At 47.1% G+C, this 14745-nt stretch overlaps 1 protein-coding gene across 1 annotated transcript; it reads right to left on the bottom strand.

The window, feature by feature from the left end:
• Positions 1–3294: 3294 nt before the first annotated feature.
• On the bottom strand, positions 3295–14637 carry LOC149304500 (rho-related GTP-binding protein RhoU-like). Its single transcript, XM_089479351.1, has 4 exons — positions 14424–14637; positions 7403–7648; positions 6364–6422; positions 3295–5110 (listed from the first exon to the last, which is right to left on the bottom strand). The coding sequence occupies exons 2-4, from the start codon at positions 7632–7634 to the stop codon at positions 4661–4663; spliced, it is 741 nt and encodes a 246-aa protein (XP_089335477.1). The 5' UTR covers positions 7635–7648; positions 14424–14637; the 3' UTR covers positions 3295–4660.
• Between the last annotated feature and the right edge of the window lie 108 nt (positions 14638–14745).

The raw sequence follows: 14745 nt of genomic DNA, 5'->3' as shown, positions 1-14745 counted from the left end.
TGGCGCAACCCATAGTGCAAAGTCCCCCTGATGCTCCTGGCACCAGCATCTTGCCCTTTACCCTTTGTGTTGCTGCTTTTGTCAGGCAGGGCACTCCGTCGCTTTGAACCCCTGCTTAAAACAAAGGGAGCCACCCAGGCTATGTATTCCAGAAATCTTGGGCATAGGAGGAGAAAGCGGAGAAGATGGAAGGGCAGGCAAAGGTGCTCTTCTCAGCTGGCTGCAAAATAATCTCCAGCCCAACCTTTAGCCTTTCCTCCTCCTAAGGTGGAGTGCAGAAAGACCTGGAGCAAAGGCTGTGGAAAGTCCCAAGCAAGGTGTAAAAGAGGCAGGGAGGAGGCAGAGCACCTGGGTTCAAGGCACTGGGTTAGGTGTGCTTCATTTCCCGGCTCCTCCTTTCCTCAGGTTGAAACCAACTCTGGGCAAGGACACAGGCGCGTATCCAAGGCAGCCACATCTTGGATGCAATCTGCCTGCAAGGGCAGAAAGGAAGTGACTGAAATATACTTTTTGGTGAAATTCCAGGCCATAGACCCAGGCTAGTACTTGGTAAGAACCAAATACCACCAGATGCAACATTTGTCACCTCTCTGCCCACATTTCTTGATACAACTGGACAGGGTGAGGGCGGCACAACCCCAAAAAGACTTTGCAGGTGGCAACTGTGCCATTTCATTTTGCAAAGGACTCCCTGCCCTTTTCCTTCCCCATTGCATGTCCACATGCACCTTCAAGTCACCTGTTGATTTATGCCGATCCCATTCATTTCCTAGGGTTTTCTTGTGTTGTGTGTGTTTGCATGTCGTCGAGTCATTTCCGACTTATGGCAACCCTAAGGCAAACCTATGACAGGGTTTTCTTGGCATGTTTCTTCAGAGGGCGCTTGCCACTGCCATCCTCTGAGGCTGAGAGAGCATGACTTGCCCAAGGTCATCCAGTAGGTTTTTGTGGCCGAGAGAGATTCAAACCCTGGTCTCTAGAGTCTTAGTCCAGTGCTCAAACCACTATGCCACACTGGCTAAGGGTTTTCTTAAGCAAGGTATATCCAGAGGTAGATTGCCAGTCCCTTCCTATGAAATACAGCCTGGTATTCCTTAGTGGTCTCCCACTGAAGTACCACCAGGACTTGCCCTTCTTAGCTTCCAAGACCAGATAGGACTATTGATCAGACAGACATCTGACACTCTGTAGAAGCGGCTGCCAGAGACCATACACTCAGCTAAAAGGAGAAATATCCAGTATGGGAAATAGTGGGGCATCCCACCTGAACATCCCTCTCCCATTCTTCCTGTAATCACATTGCAATAAAAGGGGATTGGTTGGAATACAAAATCTGAAAGTTATTTTGGACTACAACTCCCATCACAGCCTGAGATGACAACCAGGAGCCATCATCATTATTATTATTATTAACCTTTATTTATAAAGCGCTGTAAATTTATCATTCCAAAAAAGATCTTGCTGAAGATTTGGAGAAGGGGGTAACCGCTGCAACTCAGCAATGAGAGCGCTTTGCATGTTCCCAGAGGTACCCAGTTTGCTCAATGTCAGAATCCACTGAGAAGGAAGCCTTCTGAGGCTTCAGGCAAGAAGGCTTGAGCCAGCTGGCTTCTATAGGGGTTTCTGTTGCCTTCTTATCTCTTTTCCCTTATCTCCAGCAGAGTCAGCTGCTCTTTTATGAGTCACCCTCTCCGCCAGGCCTTGGCCAACTTCTCACAGCGGAGGAATGGGGGTAGGGAGATAGGCATGAGCCTCTCAGGTGAACAACAGGTTGCCTGGGGCCAGTGTGTGCATGCACACTAATATGGTGGCATTTCAACACGTTTGTGGTTTTTTTGGGGGGGGTCTATGTAGCCCGGTTCTAGAAGAGTTTATTCCTGACATTTCACCGGCATCTGTGGCTGGCATCTTCAGATGCTGGTGAAACGTCAGGAATAAACTCTTTTAGAATGTGGCCACATAGCCCAAACCCCCCACAAAAAACTATGGATCCCGGCCATGAAAGCCTCCGACTTCACATTTCAGCATGTCTCTGAAGGCCACCATCTGCCCACTCCACCTCCTTGCATACAAATATACATTCTCTCTCTGTTTCTTAAAACCTATACTTGCTTGATCTGTATTGATAAAGACTGAGTTCTACTTGTACAGAGTTAGCACTATCCACTGTTCTCATTAATTCATACAGCTCAAAGCTAAGCCCCTTAACCTGAAATGTAGGGCAAATCCAGCCCTAGAATGAACTTCAGCCACACATTTTAAATCTCAAGGTACCTCTGAGCGCATTCAGGGTGCAGAAGAAAATAGTACTTTACAGAGAGGGCATCCCAGATAGAAATATTTTAATAATATGCACATTTTCTCATTCTTGATATGATAGTAACCATTACATGATGGGGAACACAAGGAGATCCTTTCCCACATCATCAATGCACACTGAGTTTTCCCCCACAAAGAACATGTCCAGAAATGCTTCCCATAGAGAACAAAAATGGTTCTGCAAATCTGTTGGGGCAAAGAAAATAAACTCTTGTGTTTTGCACCAAAACCCTAACATGTAGGGACTAGGATTCTAGAGTTCAAATCCCTCCATGGCCACTGAATCCAGATACTCGGCTCAATAGGAAGGCAATGGCAGGTCTCCTCTAAATAAAAACTTGCCAATAAAAAATGTAGGAGAGATAGCCTACAAGGTGTAGCAGTTGGACTAGGATTTGGGAATCCTAACTGCAATCTCCACTCCGCCTTCACTGGGTGACCATGGGCAAGTCACACACTCTCAGCCCCAGAGAAAGGCAATGGCAAACCTCCTCTGAATAAATCTTGCCCCCAAAAAAACCTAAAACAGGTTTGCCTTAGGGCCGCTGTCAGTCAGAAACAACTTGAAAGACGCACAACACATACAGCATCCAACAGTCAGCCCAGCCTCTATCCTCACACTGCTTCCAAAATCTCAAAGAGAGGTCTCCTTTTTAATTTATGAACAGTGGCAGCATCCAGCAAAATAGAGGTCCCTCTTTTTCCAGCGGTTCCCAAACTTTGGTCTTCCAGATGTTTTAGACCGCAGCTCCCCGAATTCCTGATTGTTAGCCAAGCTGGTTGGGACTTTTGGGAACTGAAATTCACAACATCTGGAGGACCAAAGTTTGGGGGCCACTGTCTTATTTTGTGAAGAGGGAATCAAGTGCCATTGCAAGCTACTGCTAAAACCCCAAATCCTCACCTCTCCAACCCAGCGCTCATCCACGGCAGCAGCCCATAGCGGAAGCTCACATACACAAAAGAATAAATAGCTTATTTCTTTTAATTATTTCCATAAAGGGGAACAAAACAAACAAAGAAACATCAGATGAAGTTTTACCCCCCTAAGGGCAAAAATGACTCCAATGCAAATTGCAACACAGCTGCACACACCCCTCTTTGAGTTGCAGCAAAGTTTTCCTACCTAGGGAAAGGGGGAGTTCTGCACAGATCCTGCAGTGCAACAAAAATAATAATAATGAAGATAGATAGATAGATAGATAGATAGATAGATAGATAGATAGATAGATGTGGAGAGGGAACCTATGGGATTATTTCTTAAATTAGTGCACAGCTCTAAGGGCAAAGATGTACCCCAAAGGTCAGAAAAAGGAAACTGGCATGGTAAGGATGGCACAGAGCTGTTCCTCTGCCCACCATCAGCCAGATTAAGGGCCACATTTCATCTGATCTCAGAAGCTAACCAGAGTCAGGCCAAGTTAGGACTTGGATGAGAAAATACCAGGTGCCATAGGCTATGTTTCAGAGGAAGGCAATGGTAAACCACCTCTGAATATTCTTTGCCTAAGAAAACCCAAGGAAATTAGTGGGTTTGGCATAAGTCAACAGGGGACTTGAAGGCACATGTGTTACGTTATGTATTACATGTTTTGTCTTGAAAGGAAAAAAGGCACCACAAATTTCTGGAAGCGGTTCACTTAATTTCCCTTGCTCCCCCCAAGGAGCATCTCAATATCTGATTTCTCAAAATCAGGACTCAAAAAGGTTCCAGACTGACATTTTATGGCAAAGGTGGTGCCAGCTAGCCTGGGTATAATCTTGCTCCATCTACCACAGGGTCAACAGGAAGGAAAATAGCAGAATTCAAAGGGATCCCTAGGGGCATCCATCTAAAGCCATGCCACAGTGTATGACATCCCATCCCATTTTCTTTCTCTCTCATAAATACATACAGCCATGTGCAAGATATTCTGTGGTCATGGGGCAACTGCAGGGAAAGAGTGGCTTCTAACCTGAGTCATTCTCTAGCCAAAGATTGGGAGAGATATTGTGCACCCATGACTTGCCCTCTTCTGTCCATGAAGCAGAAGGCAAACTCTATATCTGTGTCCTGCCAGGGAGACATCACCATCTTCATGATGAGAGTCAAACTCCACTCACCAACGAGGGCCGAGGAAGCTAGAAATGCCATATTATGGGAATGAGTGCCAATCAAAACCCAACCCTCCATCCCCACCACTGTCCACCCAATCCACCAGTAGACTGCCAGCTTCAAAGATGCCCTTCTTAACCAAGCGAGGATCACATCACAGAGCCATGCCCCTCGCAGGTGGAGAGGCATGCCTTTCACAGTTCCAGGTGTACAGAAAGTCCAGCCTCCTGCCAGGGGAAGCCACAACTACCGCACACACACGCATTTCCTCCACCAGGCTTTGGAAAGCGTTCGGAGGCAGCTGGCAGGACCCCTCCGAGCCTTTGGCACCGGATGGTCAGCATGCCTCAGCCCCGCCGCGATGGCCGTGTCGAACACCTCCTTGAGATTATGCTGGGTGAGGGCAGAGCATTCCAGGTAGCCCACCATCCCCAGCTTCACGGAGAGTGCCCGGGCGGCACCGGGGGCCACAGGCTTCTCTCGGCGGCGGGCAAGGGCAATCAGCACCTTGACATCCTGGCGCAGGTCAGACTGGGTGCCCACCAGCAACACTGGCGTGGAGGGGCAATGGCGCCGCACTTCTGGGTACCACTTGTCTGCAATGTTTTGGAAAGAAGTGGGCGCCACCACGCTGAAGCAGAGCAGGAAGATTTCCGCTTTGGGGTAGCAGACCTGTCGCAGCATGTCAAATTCGTCCTGTGGGCAAGAAGGAGGGAAGGAAAGTGAGGAGCATGCTGCCCATTTTCCCTGATTGAGAACAAGCCATGCCACCCAGTCACCCATGCCACCCCTTTCCAAATGGGTCTGGTGCCATCCTCAACATCAAGGCAGTTTTTCTATGACTTCCTTTCAGATTGTATTAAGACTTTCTTCTTGCATGTTCACTTGAGATTTCTCTTATATTGACAAGAACAGGAAGGAAGGAAGGAAGGAAGGAAGGAAGGAAGGAAGGAAGGAAGGAAGGAAGGATCAGGCACCTAACCTAAATGAAGAGGGAAAGGGGAACTCCAATCTAGTACTCTTCTTAGTTTGCATCTTTTAAATCAACCAATTTAGTCAAATAAAGGCATAGCTTATTATCTTATTTTGGGTTTTTTCTGATAGTGGAACTCATATCTATTTTAAAACTGTAATAATTTGATTCCTTTTTAATGCATCTCTTCTACGTTTTCAATTGTATTGTTCTTTTAATATTGTGAAGCCGCTCTGAGTCCCAGTTCTGGGATAAGAGTGGGATGATGATGATGATGATGATGATGATGATGATGATGATGATGATGATGATGATGATGATAATGATGTACACTTTTTTAAAACCAGGAACACATCTCCTGAAAAGAAAAACAGCCACGCTTCATCCCAAGAAACGTATCAGAGAGATGGCTTAAGACCGGTTCCTTTCTGACTTCTATGGGTTCTTGCAAGGGGCTGGTCTGGAACAGATGCCCTCTGAGGTCCTTTGAAACTCTGTGATCCCGTTTGCTCAACATGTCTTTGCCCATCCCAGTGTTGCCAACTTCTGGGGAATTTAATTAATTTCTTCCTGGGGATTTTGACTGAATAATAATAATAATAAATATTGGGGGATTCCGGGGATTTGGGGTTTTGGTAAAACGTTCCAGATGGCTGGAGCTGGTTCTCCAAAGAGAGAGGGATTCCAAAGTGCAGCTTAAAGAGGGAGAGGAGGAAGAGAAAGGGGCAGGTCCTGGTGCAAAGGTTTTCTGCAAGGCTGAGCGCTAAAAGATTAAATGATGTCAGTGCAGGTGCGCCGCACCTTCCAGGAAATGAAAATGTTGTTGGACTACAACTCCCAGAACCCTCCAGACGCCCGGATGGCCATGTCGGCCAGGGGATGCTGGGTGTTACTGTCCCAAAGGGCACTTTCCCCAGCTTTGTTCTGGCTTTGAAAGGGGGATAAAAGAGTAAAAGTCTTAGGAGGAAAGCCTTACCTGCCCTGCAGTGTCACACAGCTGGAGCCGGATCGGGGCCCCGTCCACTTGGACCACAGCTGGGAAAGAAGCCGAAAGAAAGGTTCAGATTAGGATTAGGAATCGTGCAAGATCCCACCCATCCCCAAAAAACAAGCAAGAAGTAAAAGGAATTAAGCCCAGACAGGTTTCTAGTCCCTATGAAACAGGCAGAGCTTCAGCAGCGGAGATATTGGGGGACTTTGATTTGATTATTGTTTCATTTATGGCATTTCTATGCTGCCTTTCTCCCAGAAAGGGATCTTCATTGAATAGGAATCACAACCCACAAAGCAAGCAAGAACTAATATGGGATTAAGCCACACAAGTTCCCAGTCCCTACTTGCAGGGTTACCTTCCCAGCAGCCTTACTCTAGAGGAGACCCCTGGAGCAGCTCTGGGGCCCCGATCCACGGGCACTCCATCAGCCTTACTCCAGAGGAGACCCTGGAGTTTGCAAAGCTTCCTTCCAAGCACTTTTTTGACTAGACCATCTCCCTTGAGGGCCCGATCCAGGGGCAGTCTCTCAGCCTTACTCTAGAGGAGTCCCAGTTAAACTAGGAGAAGGGTTTGCATGCTTCCTTCCAAACCAACTTTGGCAAGCATTTGCCTGGACCAGCCTTCCTTTGAAGCCCCGATCCAGGGAGACCCCGGAATCCTTACTTCCTCCATGGGTGGAGGAAGGGGAAAAGGAGGCAAGGGGTTTGCAAGGTTTCATTTGCAAGCTTCCTTTGGGGCCCCGATCCAAGAGCAGTGCAGCAGCCTTACTCCAGAGGAGGCCCAGTTTTATAAAAGGGGGCAGGTTTGCAAGCTTCCTTCCAAGGAGGTTTTGGCCTGGATCAGCTTCCATTGAGGCCCCGATCCAGCGGCAGCCCATCAACCTTACTCCAGAGGAGACCCAGTTAAGAAAAAGGAGGCAGAGGGCTTGCAAGCTTAGGAACTGTTTCCCCGGAGTAGCTTCCCTTGGGGCCCCGATCCAGGGCCACCCCGTCCCCTTACTCTTGAGGAGACCCATTGCTACCGGAGAAGCGGTCGAGGGCGGTGGGCACGTATCGGGCGGGGAAGCCGTTGGTGCTGTAGCTCAGGGCCAGGCTGGTCTTGCCCACCGCTCCGTCGCCCAGAAGGACGCACTCCAGGCTCCGCAAGGGCTCCGCTTCCAGCAGCACACGCCGCCGATGGGGAGGAACGGGCGGCAGCGTCTCCTCCTGCGGAGGCATCGCGCGATCGTCCCGGCGCAGAATGCGATGCGGCATCGGCTGCACCTGGGCTAAGAGGGGTCCGAAGGGAACTCATTTGCATGGCCACGCCTTTCTTTTAAAGCTTGGCCACGCCTTAGTTGCATGGCTACGCCTTCCGATTGAATAGTTATTTACACAACCGCGCCTTCTGTTCGCATGGCCCCGCCTTATTTGCATAGACACGCCTTCTACTTGCATGGCCCCGCCTTTCATTTACACGACCACGCCTCACTTTGCGTGGCCCCGCCTTATTTGCATATCCCCGCCTTTCCTTTACATGGACGGGCCTTTCATTTACATAGCCACGCCTCTTATTTGCATAGCCCCTCCTTTTTCACGATTGGGCCAGCCCTCCAGGGCAAGCAGGAAATTTATTGTTGTTATTTGTTTGTTTGAACAACACTCTTAAAGGACCAGGATGTTGTATCATTTTTAAGTGTTTTTAAAAACATTATTCTTTTTAATTGTATTCTTATTCTTTTAATAGGTAATAAAAACTCCCCATTTTATATGGATGGGTTTTAGATATAAATATTATATATATATATATATATATATATATATATATATATATATATATAAATAAATTATTATTATTATAAAATACATAAAAACCCCGTGCCATGAAACCCCTCAGAGATGACGGAAAGGGTGCTTCTTTTGCATCACAGCCCCTGCCAACCTTGGAATGAATGCACTCTGTCCATGCTCAGAGGTAGCCCTGTCTGCATGCCAACACCCTTCTACCTTAAAATACAAGCTGATCCCTCTTGAGAAGCATTAAAAAAAGAAGAAGAAGAGGGGTGGGGTACACTAAGTTTTTTGCCGCCTCTCTGAAATGGAAAATAGATCCTTCCTTCCCAGCAATGTTTTTTTGGGGGGAGTCAAAGGGGAGGAGAGGTTTCCTGGAAAGGCCCCTTGGGGTTGCGCATCCCAGGGAAAAACAGGAAACACATGAAGCATTACTGGAAGGTTGGATGTGAGCGATGGAAGTCCGGCCGGCCTTGGGGGCAAAAGCCACTTTGCTCAGCAAAAACCGCTTTGCCACTTGGACATAGGCGGCCATTGGGGGGACAGAGATGCCCAGGCCACCTTCCCCCAATCAATCGATCAGTTTGGCAGCGGAGCGTGGTTCACACCACATTTGCCCCAATTGCATTCTTTTGCCGCAAAAGAAAATAAAACAACCCACTTGTGGATCACGTTCACGAATGACTCAATTCAAAACGGACCAGGTCCAGCCGGACGAAGGACAAATTTAAATCGGTTCCAATCCGCACCTGGTTCACGCTTGCACAGAATCGATTGATCCAAAAAGACGTGGGGAAAATCAGCATCAAAAAGACGCAGGTTAAATGGGTCTAGTGCATGGTTCCATTTCCCCAGAACTAAGTCAGCGATTCGGTTCAAGTGCAAACCAGAGTCCTTTACACCGTTTCATACCGATTTGTGATCCGGTTAAAAAGGTAGTGGGAATGAGGCCCCTGATGGGCAAAGTTGCCTTGGCAAGCCTAATCTTTATCACTCCATCATCTCAGACAGAGGTGACTCCATCTTTTCGTAGGTCGGTACCTGGCTTGTTGCATTGCACATTGTAAACCACTTAGAAAGTGCTGAGTTCACTAATCAGTGGTATAGAAATGTAAATCCTATTGCTATGGCTAGATGGGATGCATTGCCTTTATACCCTGTAATATTCGCCGACGGAAACCAGGACTCATGGGGCCAAACGACATCAGAGTGTTGGTGAGATGGCAAAAGTCATAAACCATGGCGAACACACAAACTAGGAGACGATGCAGCAGTTTGCTTTTGCCTGAACCTGCTTGGTTGCAACTGCTTTTGCACTTTGAACACCGATTGCAGCAAGTAAAATAAGCAGAGGATGAAAAGGAACAGCGGAAGGAGGAAAGAGAAACCTGGACCTTTTAACAGCAGCTGGAAAAAAGGGATGACAGAGGTATATATCTGTGACTGCATTTGCAAATTGGGACAGTTGGTGTGCCTGAATCTCTGGACTGGCACAGAGAAATGTTCCTTTGAGCCTCTGCTAATCAAACAAGAAAGAAGCGAACAATGGTGCCCTCCTTGCATGCGCTCCTGCCATAGGAGGAGGCCAGCATGTCCTTTTCAAAGAGAAGAAAGGGGAGACAAAAGAAAGAACTGTGCCTTCATCAAAGGCCCCTTGATTTCTAAGCCACACAAACACTGACTTGGCAACAAGAAAAATCCAATTTAGCCAGTTCCTGGAGATTTTGTCTGAAGTGAAAAGAAACTCCGCTGGGCGCCCCGAACCCTTTTTTTGGCCGCAGCTCCGTCTCTCAACACGGCCCTTTTGTCCGCGAGGAATTGGTCACCAAAAGGGCACATCTTTGGCTAAAAAGAAAGAGAACGTTATTATTAAACTTTCCTTTCAATCAGATTTTTGTACTTGATTGCTACCTTGGAAGAAAAGCAGGCAGATCACGAAGTTCAAGCGCACACTTTATGAGCCAGGAATGGGGCTTTTTAATCTCAGGTGTGTCCAAAGCTTTATTATGGCAGAAGTGTGTTAAGGCTGGCGGACAATTTTCTGCCCCTGGATCCCATGGGGAAGCCAAAGTGACACAGAAAATAGAGGATGTGGTTAGAAATCCACTTCTGATTTTGAAATATAGCTGTGAGCCATCTATATTCCAATTTTCCAGAAACAGTGCCAGTCAATCCTCTCTTGTCCCACTTTCCAAGTTGCTTTTAAAATGTCCTGGTTTCTCTTTCCTCCTCCCCACTTCCTCCCTTTGTCTTCAGTTCACTTAAATTGCTGCAAACTGAGTCCAAAGTGCAAAAGCAGTTTGCAGCAATAGCATTTACATTTCTATACCGCTCTATAGTGAATTAAGCACTCTAAGCCTCCTAACAAGCTGGGTACCCATTTTACCGACCTACGGAAGGATGAGAAGCTTGTATTCAGTTAATGGAAAGCTTGTATTTAACTAACTAAGCAAGTAGTATAAGAGAGCTATCTTCCCACTTTTTCAGCCGCTTTTCAAATGTCCCGGTTGCTCTCATCTCCTTCCACTTTTCCCCTTCATCCTCCATTTCATAGAATCATAGGTTCATGGAATCATAGATCAGTGGGCGAGTGCAAACTCAGTTTAAAGGAGGGAAAGAGGAGAAGATGAGGTGGAGTGTTGCCCTTCCCAGTTGGTTCAGGCAAATGCAAACTGCTGCAGCCTCTCCTCGCTTGTGTGTTCTTCCTCATTAATAACATTTTGCCATCTTGTCCGCACTCTGATGTGGTTTGGCCACACATGTCCCAGTTTTCATCTGCAAATGTGTATCACATTGTCTCCGCCACTAAGCAAGCCACAGATCCTCTGCTCTTTCATCAGAGGCCTCTTTGGTTGGCTAAACTGGCATCCTGCTTTGCAAGGGACTGGCACATGTCCTGGGGAGGAGGATTAAGATAAGGGCCGAGATAACCAGAGTTTTGCATCTTTGAAATGCCTTCCAGCAAGATCCTTCTGTGGAATAAGAACACCAGCACACACCATTTAGCACATGAGTGTCAGATACGCATGCCATTGAACTATGACCAGCCATGTGCATGGGCAGTCATTTCCAGGCTCCAAAAAACCATCCTCCTAGTCCTCGCTGTTTCTATTGTCAGAACAAGAAAACTCCCTTCTGCTACATTGGGAACAGCGGATGCTCCCAGCTCTTCCTGGAACCTTGGCGCCTGCATTTATATTTCTGATAAATTAGAAGAAGAAGAGATATGATAACATGATGTTCTGAAAACGGAACAGCCTCCTGGCTGCTTCTGGCGATATTAGGCCAGAGAGAGATAATGCTCTTGTCCATGAAGGGATGGGGAGGAACCGGAGGAGGATTGGGAGCTAGGATGCCCGAGTTCGCTCTCTTGCTGAAAACAGATAACTGGAAGGTCTCTCCAGAGGAGGACCACCCCGACGCTTCCCCAGTTGTGCATTTCCACTCCAGTGCTGGGCAAATCTTATTTGATTTTTACTCACAACATCCAGAATCCTCTAGCTACCCTGAGGATTCTGGGAATTATTATTCTCCCCCTCCCCAATGGAAATATGCCAAGTTCTGTACTGCTCTGCCTATGAGTGCTAAAGGCAGCACAGCTATGCCCACTCCAGCGGAGGGTGACCAAAATGGCCTGGAAACCATGCACTTTTAGGAGACTGCGTATGTTTAGCCTGGAGAAGAGAAGGTCAAGGGGTGACATGACAGCAATGTTTAAATATTTGAAGAGAAGTCATACTGAGGGTGGAGCAAGCTTGTTTTCCATTGCTCTAGAGACCAGGACATGGAACAATGCATTCAAACTGCAGGAAAAGAGATTCCACCTCAACATTAGGAAGAACGTCCTGATGGAAAGAGCTATTTGACAGTGCCACCCAATAAATTTTCTGTCTGAAGGGAATTGTCAAGTGTGCAAACGCATCCTCTTGCCATGCTGCGGCGAACACATTAAGAAATCTCCTGTGCCATCCAGATTTTTAGCTATTACCTTAATATCTTCTGCTCACATCTGCCACAGACACTATGTGCTACATCTGGTACCTGGAAGTGCTTGTTTGCCTGGGCTATGGATGCCACTGCACCCAGCCCAATTTCTACATGACCCACTGTGATGCCTAAATTCAAAGATATAGCCATGTTAGTCTGTAGAGTCAGTATGTAGAGAGATCTTGTAGCACCTTTGAGACTAACTGAAAGAAAGAGGTTGGCAGCGTGAGCTTTCATAGACTTGCATCAACTTCCAAATGCATCTGAAGAAGTAGACTTCAGTCTATGAAAGCTCATGCTGCCAACTTCTTCCCTTCTCAAAGGTGCTACAAGGCCTCTGTACATACCGTGATGCCCAAAGAGCTTCTCTGCTCAGAAGGCTACCTCTCCCAAAGGCAACAGAGTTTGGGAAAGTTCCTTGGTGGATGGATGAAAACACACAGAATCCCACTAGGAATAGTAGGAGGCATTCTAGGAGTTCTTATCCTGATTAGGAAGAGACGGTCCCAATTAATCCTCTGCTGTCCCACTTTTTTCAGCTACTTTGTAAAAGTCCCAGTTTCTCTCTCTTTTACCACTTTGTCCTCATCTTACTTCCATTGCTGCAAACTTGAGTTCAAAGTGCTAAAGTAGTTTGCATTGAGCAGGAGGAAGAGGAGACACTCTTGCCTTTCCCAATAAGCTCAGACCAAAGCAAATTACTGCAGTCTCTCCTAGCTTGTTCAATCTTCTTCATGAATAACCTTTGCCTTCTTGATCCACTCCGATGTTGCTTGGCCACGTTTCCCAGTTTTCATTTGTGAAATGTTGGAGAGTGTGTGGCTTCCTTCCTTCCCCAGCTTTGCCTTGGTGACAGCCGAGGCATGCTAAAGAGGAGAGCCTTTTATCCGAAGTGACGTCCGGGTTCAAAGGCTAACAGTTCTTGGCTCAGATGGAGCCTGTAGCTCCATGGCCTTTGCTCATGTGAGTCAGCTTTGGAAGCAGATACTAGCCGTTCCTAGGAAGCAGAGCAAAGGCAGAGGCCAAAGTAGTGAGCAGAGGAAGGGAGAAAAAAGCCAGGGAGGGAAGATGGTCTCTCAATTCCAACTCAGTCCAAACACTTTTGTGTGGCAGTCCCCAATGCACCATCCCAGGTTGCGGGGATCGCCTCTGCTCTCACCTGCCTGCCTCCTTCCAGACACAAAGGTCTCCTGCAACAGCCTGGAGGAGGTGTGATCCAGGCCTTTTGCCAAATCTGGGAACTGGGTCACAGCAGCCACTTAGGAAACCGGGACTTCTGCCAGGCTGTAGGACGCGGAGTAAATCCGGTATTGCTTAACCGCAAGGGGTGCCAAGGAGGGAAAGGAAGGGTGACCTAATTTCCCAAGAAGTAAAAATGCTTCTAACTTGCCCAGCAAGCATTTGTCCTGCTATCCCCATTTATTGAGCTCAGTTAGAGACTGTTTTCTGTAGCACAGCTTGACTCTGAAGTGCAAAATGCCTCAAGGTGGGCAAATGTCTCTGAACATGTGCAGAATACACTCCTCCTCGGTAACCATCACTGGAGTCTATCTTCGACATAACTTGGGATAAAGCAAAGGTAGCAACATTGAAGTCACATTCAGTTCTCCAAAGCTGTATTTGCAACCCTTGGCCTCTCTGCATTCCCCAAACCAACCCTTTTGGGGGGGACAGAAAAGGGGGCTAAATTGCCTGCCTCTCCTGGAAGCCTCCTAAAAGCCTCCAGGAGAAACAATTCACTTTTTAAATACATCACACCCCTTCCAAGCTCTTTAATGTCCAAAAAATACCTATTTCTCCAAACTAGAAGTAGACTTACACACACTTCTCTGTATGTTTTTCTCTCTCTTTTCTTGCATTTTAATAGTCCATGTCACCCTGGAGGATCCCAGGGGAAGAAAGCCCCCAGACCCACTGCTATTGCCTACCACTGCCTTAAGACAACAGCACTGCCAGAAGTTCCATTAAATCACATACTTTTAAACATCTTAATTGTGTTCATCCTCAAAATAACCCTGCATGGGAGATAATTATCTTCTCCAGCCTCTGTTTGTTGTTTAGTACCAACATACACTCCATCTGTCCCAATTTGGCAGGGACAGTCCCAATTAATCCTCTGCTGTCCCACTTTTTCAGCTGCTTTTAAAATGTCCCGGTTTCTTTCTCCTCCTCCCACTTTCCCCCTTTGTCCTCAGCTTACTTTCCTTGCTGCAAACTGAGTTCAAAGATCACAAGCAGATTGCACGCAATTCAACAGGGAAAGGAGGGGAAGGGGCAGAATCTTACCTTTCCCAACTGCCGCAGCCTCTCCAAGCTATTGTGCTGTTCCTCATGAATAACCTTTGCCACCTTGACCACATTCTGATGTGCTTGACCACACGTGTCTCAGTTTTCATCTTTCAGATATCTGTATGTGTCTACTAGTAGAAAGAAGTAACTCCCCCGACAGCAGTATGGCTAACCCATTTATTCCTCTTCCGCTCCTCTATCTAATGCAGTAGTAGGCAAAATCCAGCTTTAAAATGTGGTTGGCCTACAATGCCCATCAGTCCTCGATGTCAACGGTGCACGGTCCAACAATAACCAGGCTGCCACATTTTGCCCACCC

The sequence above is a fragment of the Sceloporus occidentalis genome, unplaced genomic scaffold (genome assembly GCF_023333645.1).
Source record: "Sceloporus occidentalis isolate IW3139 unplaced genomic scaffold, rSceOcc1.0.p SCAF_13, whole genome shotgun sequence".
In the NCBI taxonomy this organism is placed as follows: domain Eukaryota; kingdom Metazoa; phylum Chordata; class Lepidosauria; order Squamata; family Phrynosomatidae; genus Sceloporus; species Sceloporus occidentalis.
The sequence above is the reverse complement of the archived record's forward strand: the minus strand, read 5'-3'. Positions and strand labels throughout refer to the sequence as shown.

What these genes read in the sequence shown, in the direction of transcription:
- LOC149304500 (XM_089479351.1), bottom strand. Translation starts at nt 7,634, where the DNA reads ATGCCGCATCGCATTCTGCGCCGGGACGATCGCGCGATGCCTCCGCAG. An exon ending in CGCCCTCGACCGCTTCTCCG is followed by an intron (nt 6,423 to 7,402) that starts GTAGCAATGGGT and finishes CTTCTTTCCCAG; the next exon opens with CTGTGGTCCAAGTGGACGGG. An exon ending in TGTGTGACACTGCAGGGCAG is followed by an intron (nt 5,111 to 6,363) that starts GTAAGGCTTTCC and finishes TCTTGCCCACAG; the next exon opens with GACGAATTTGACATGCTGCG.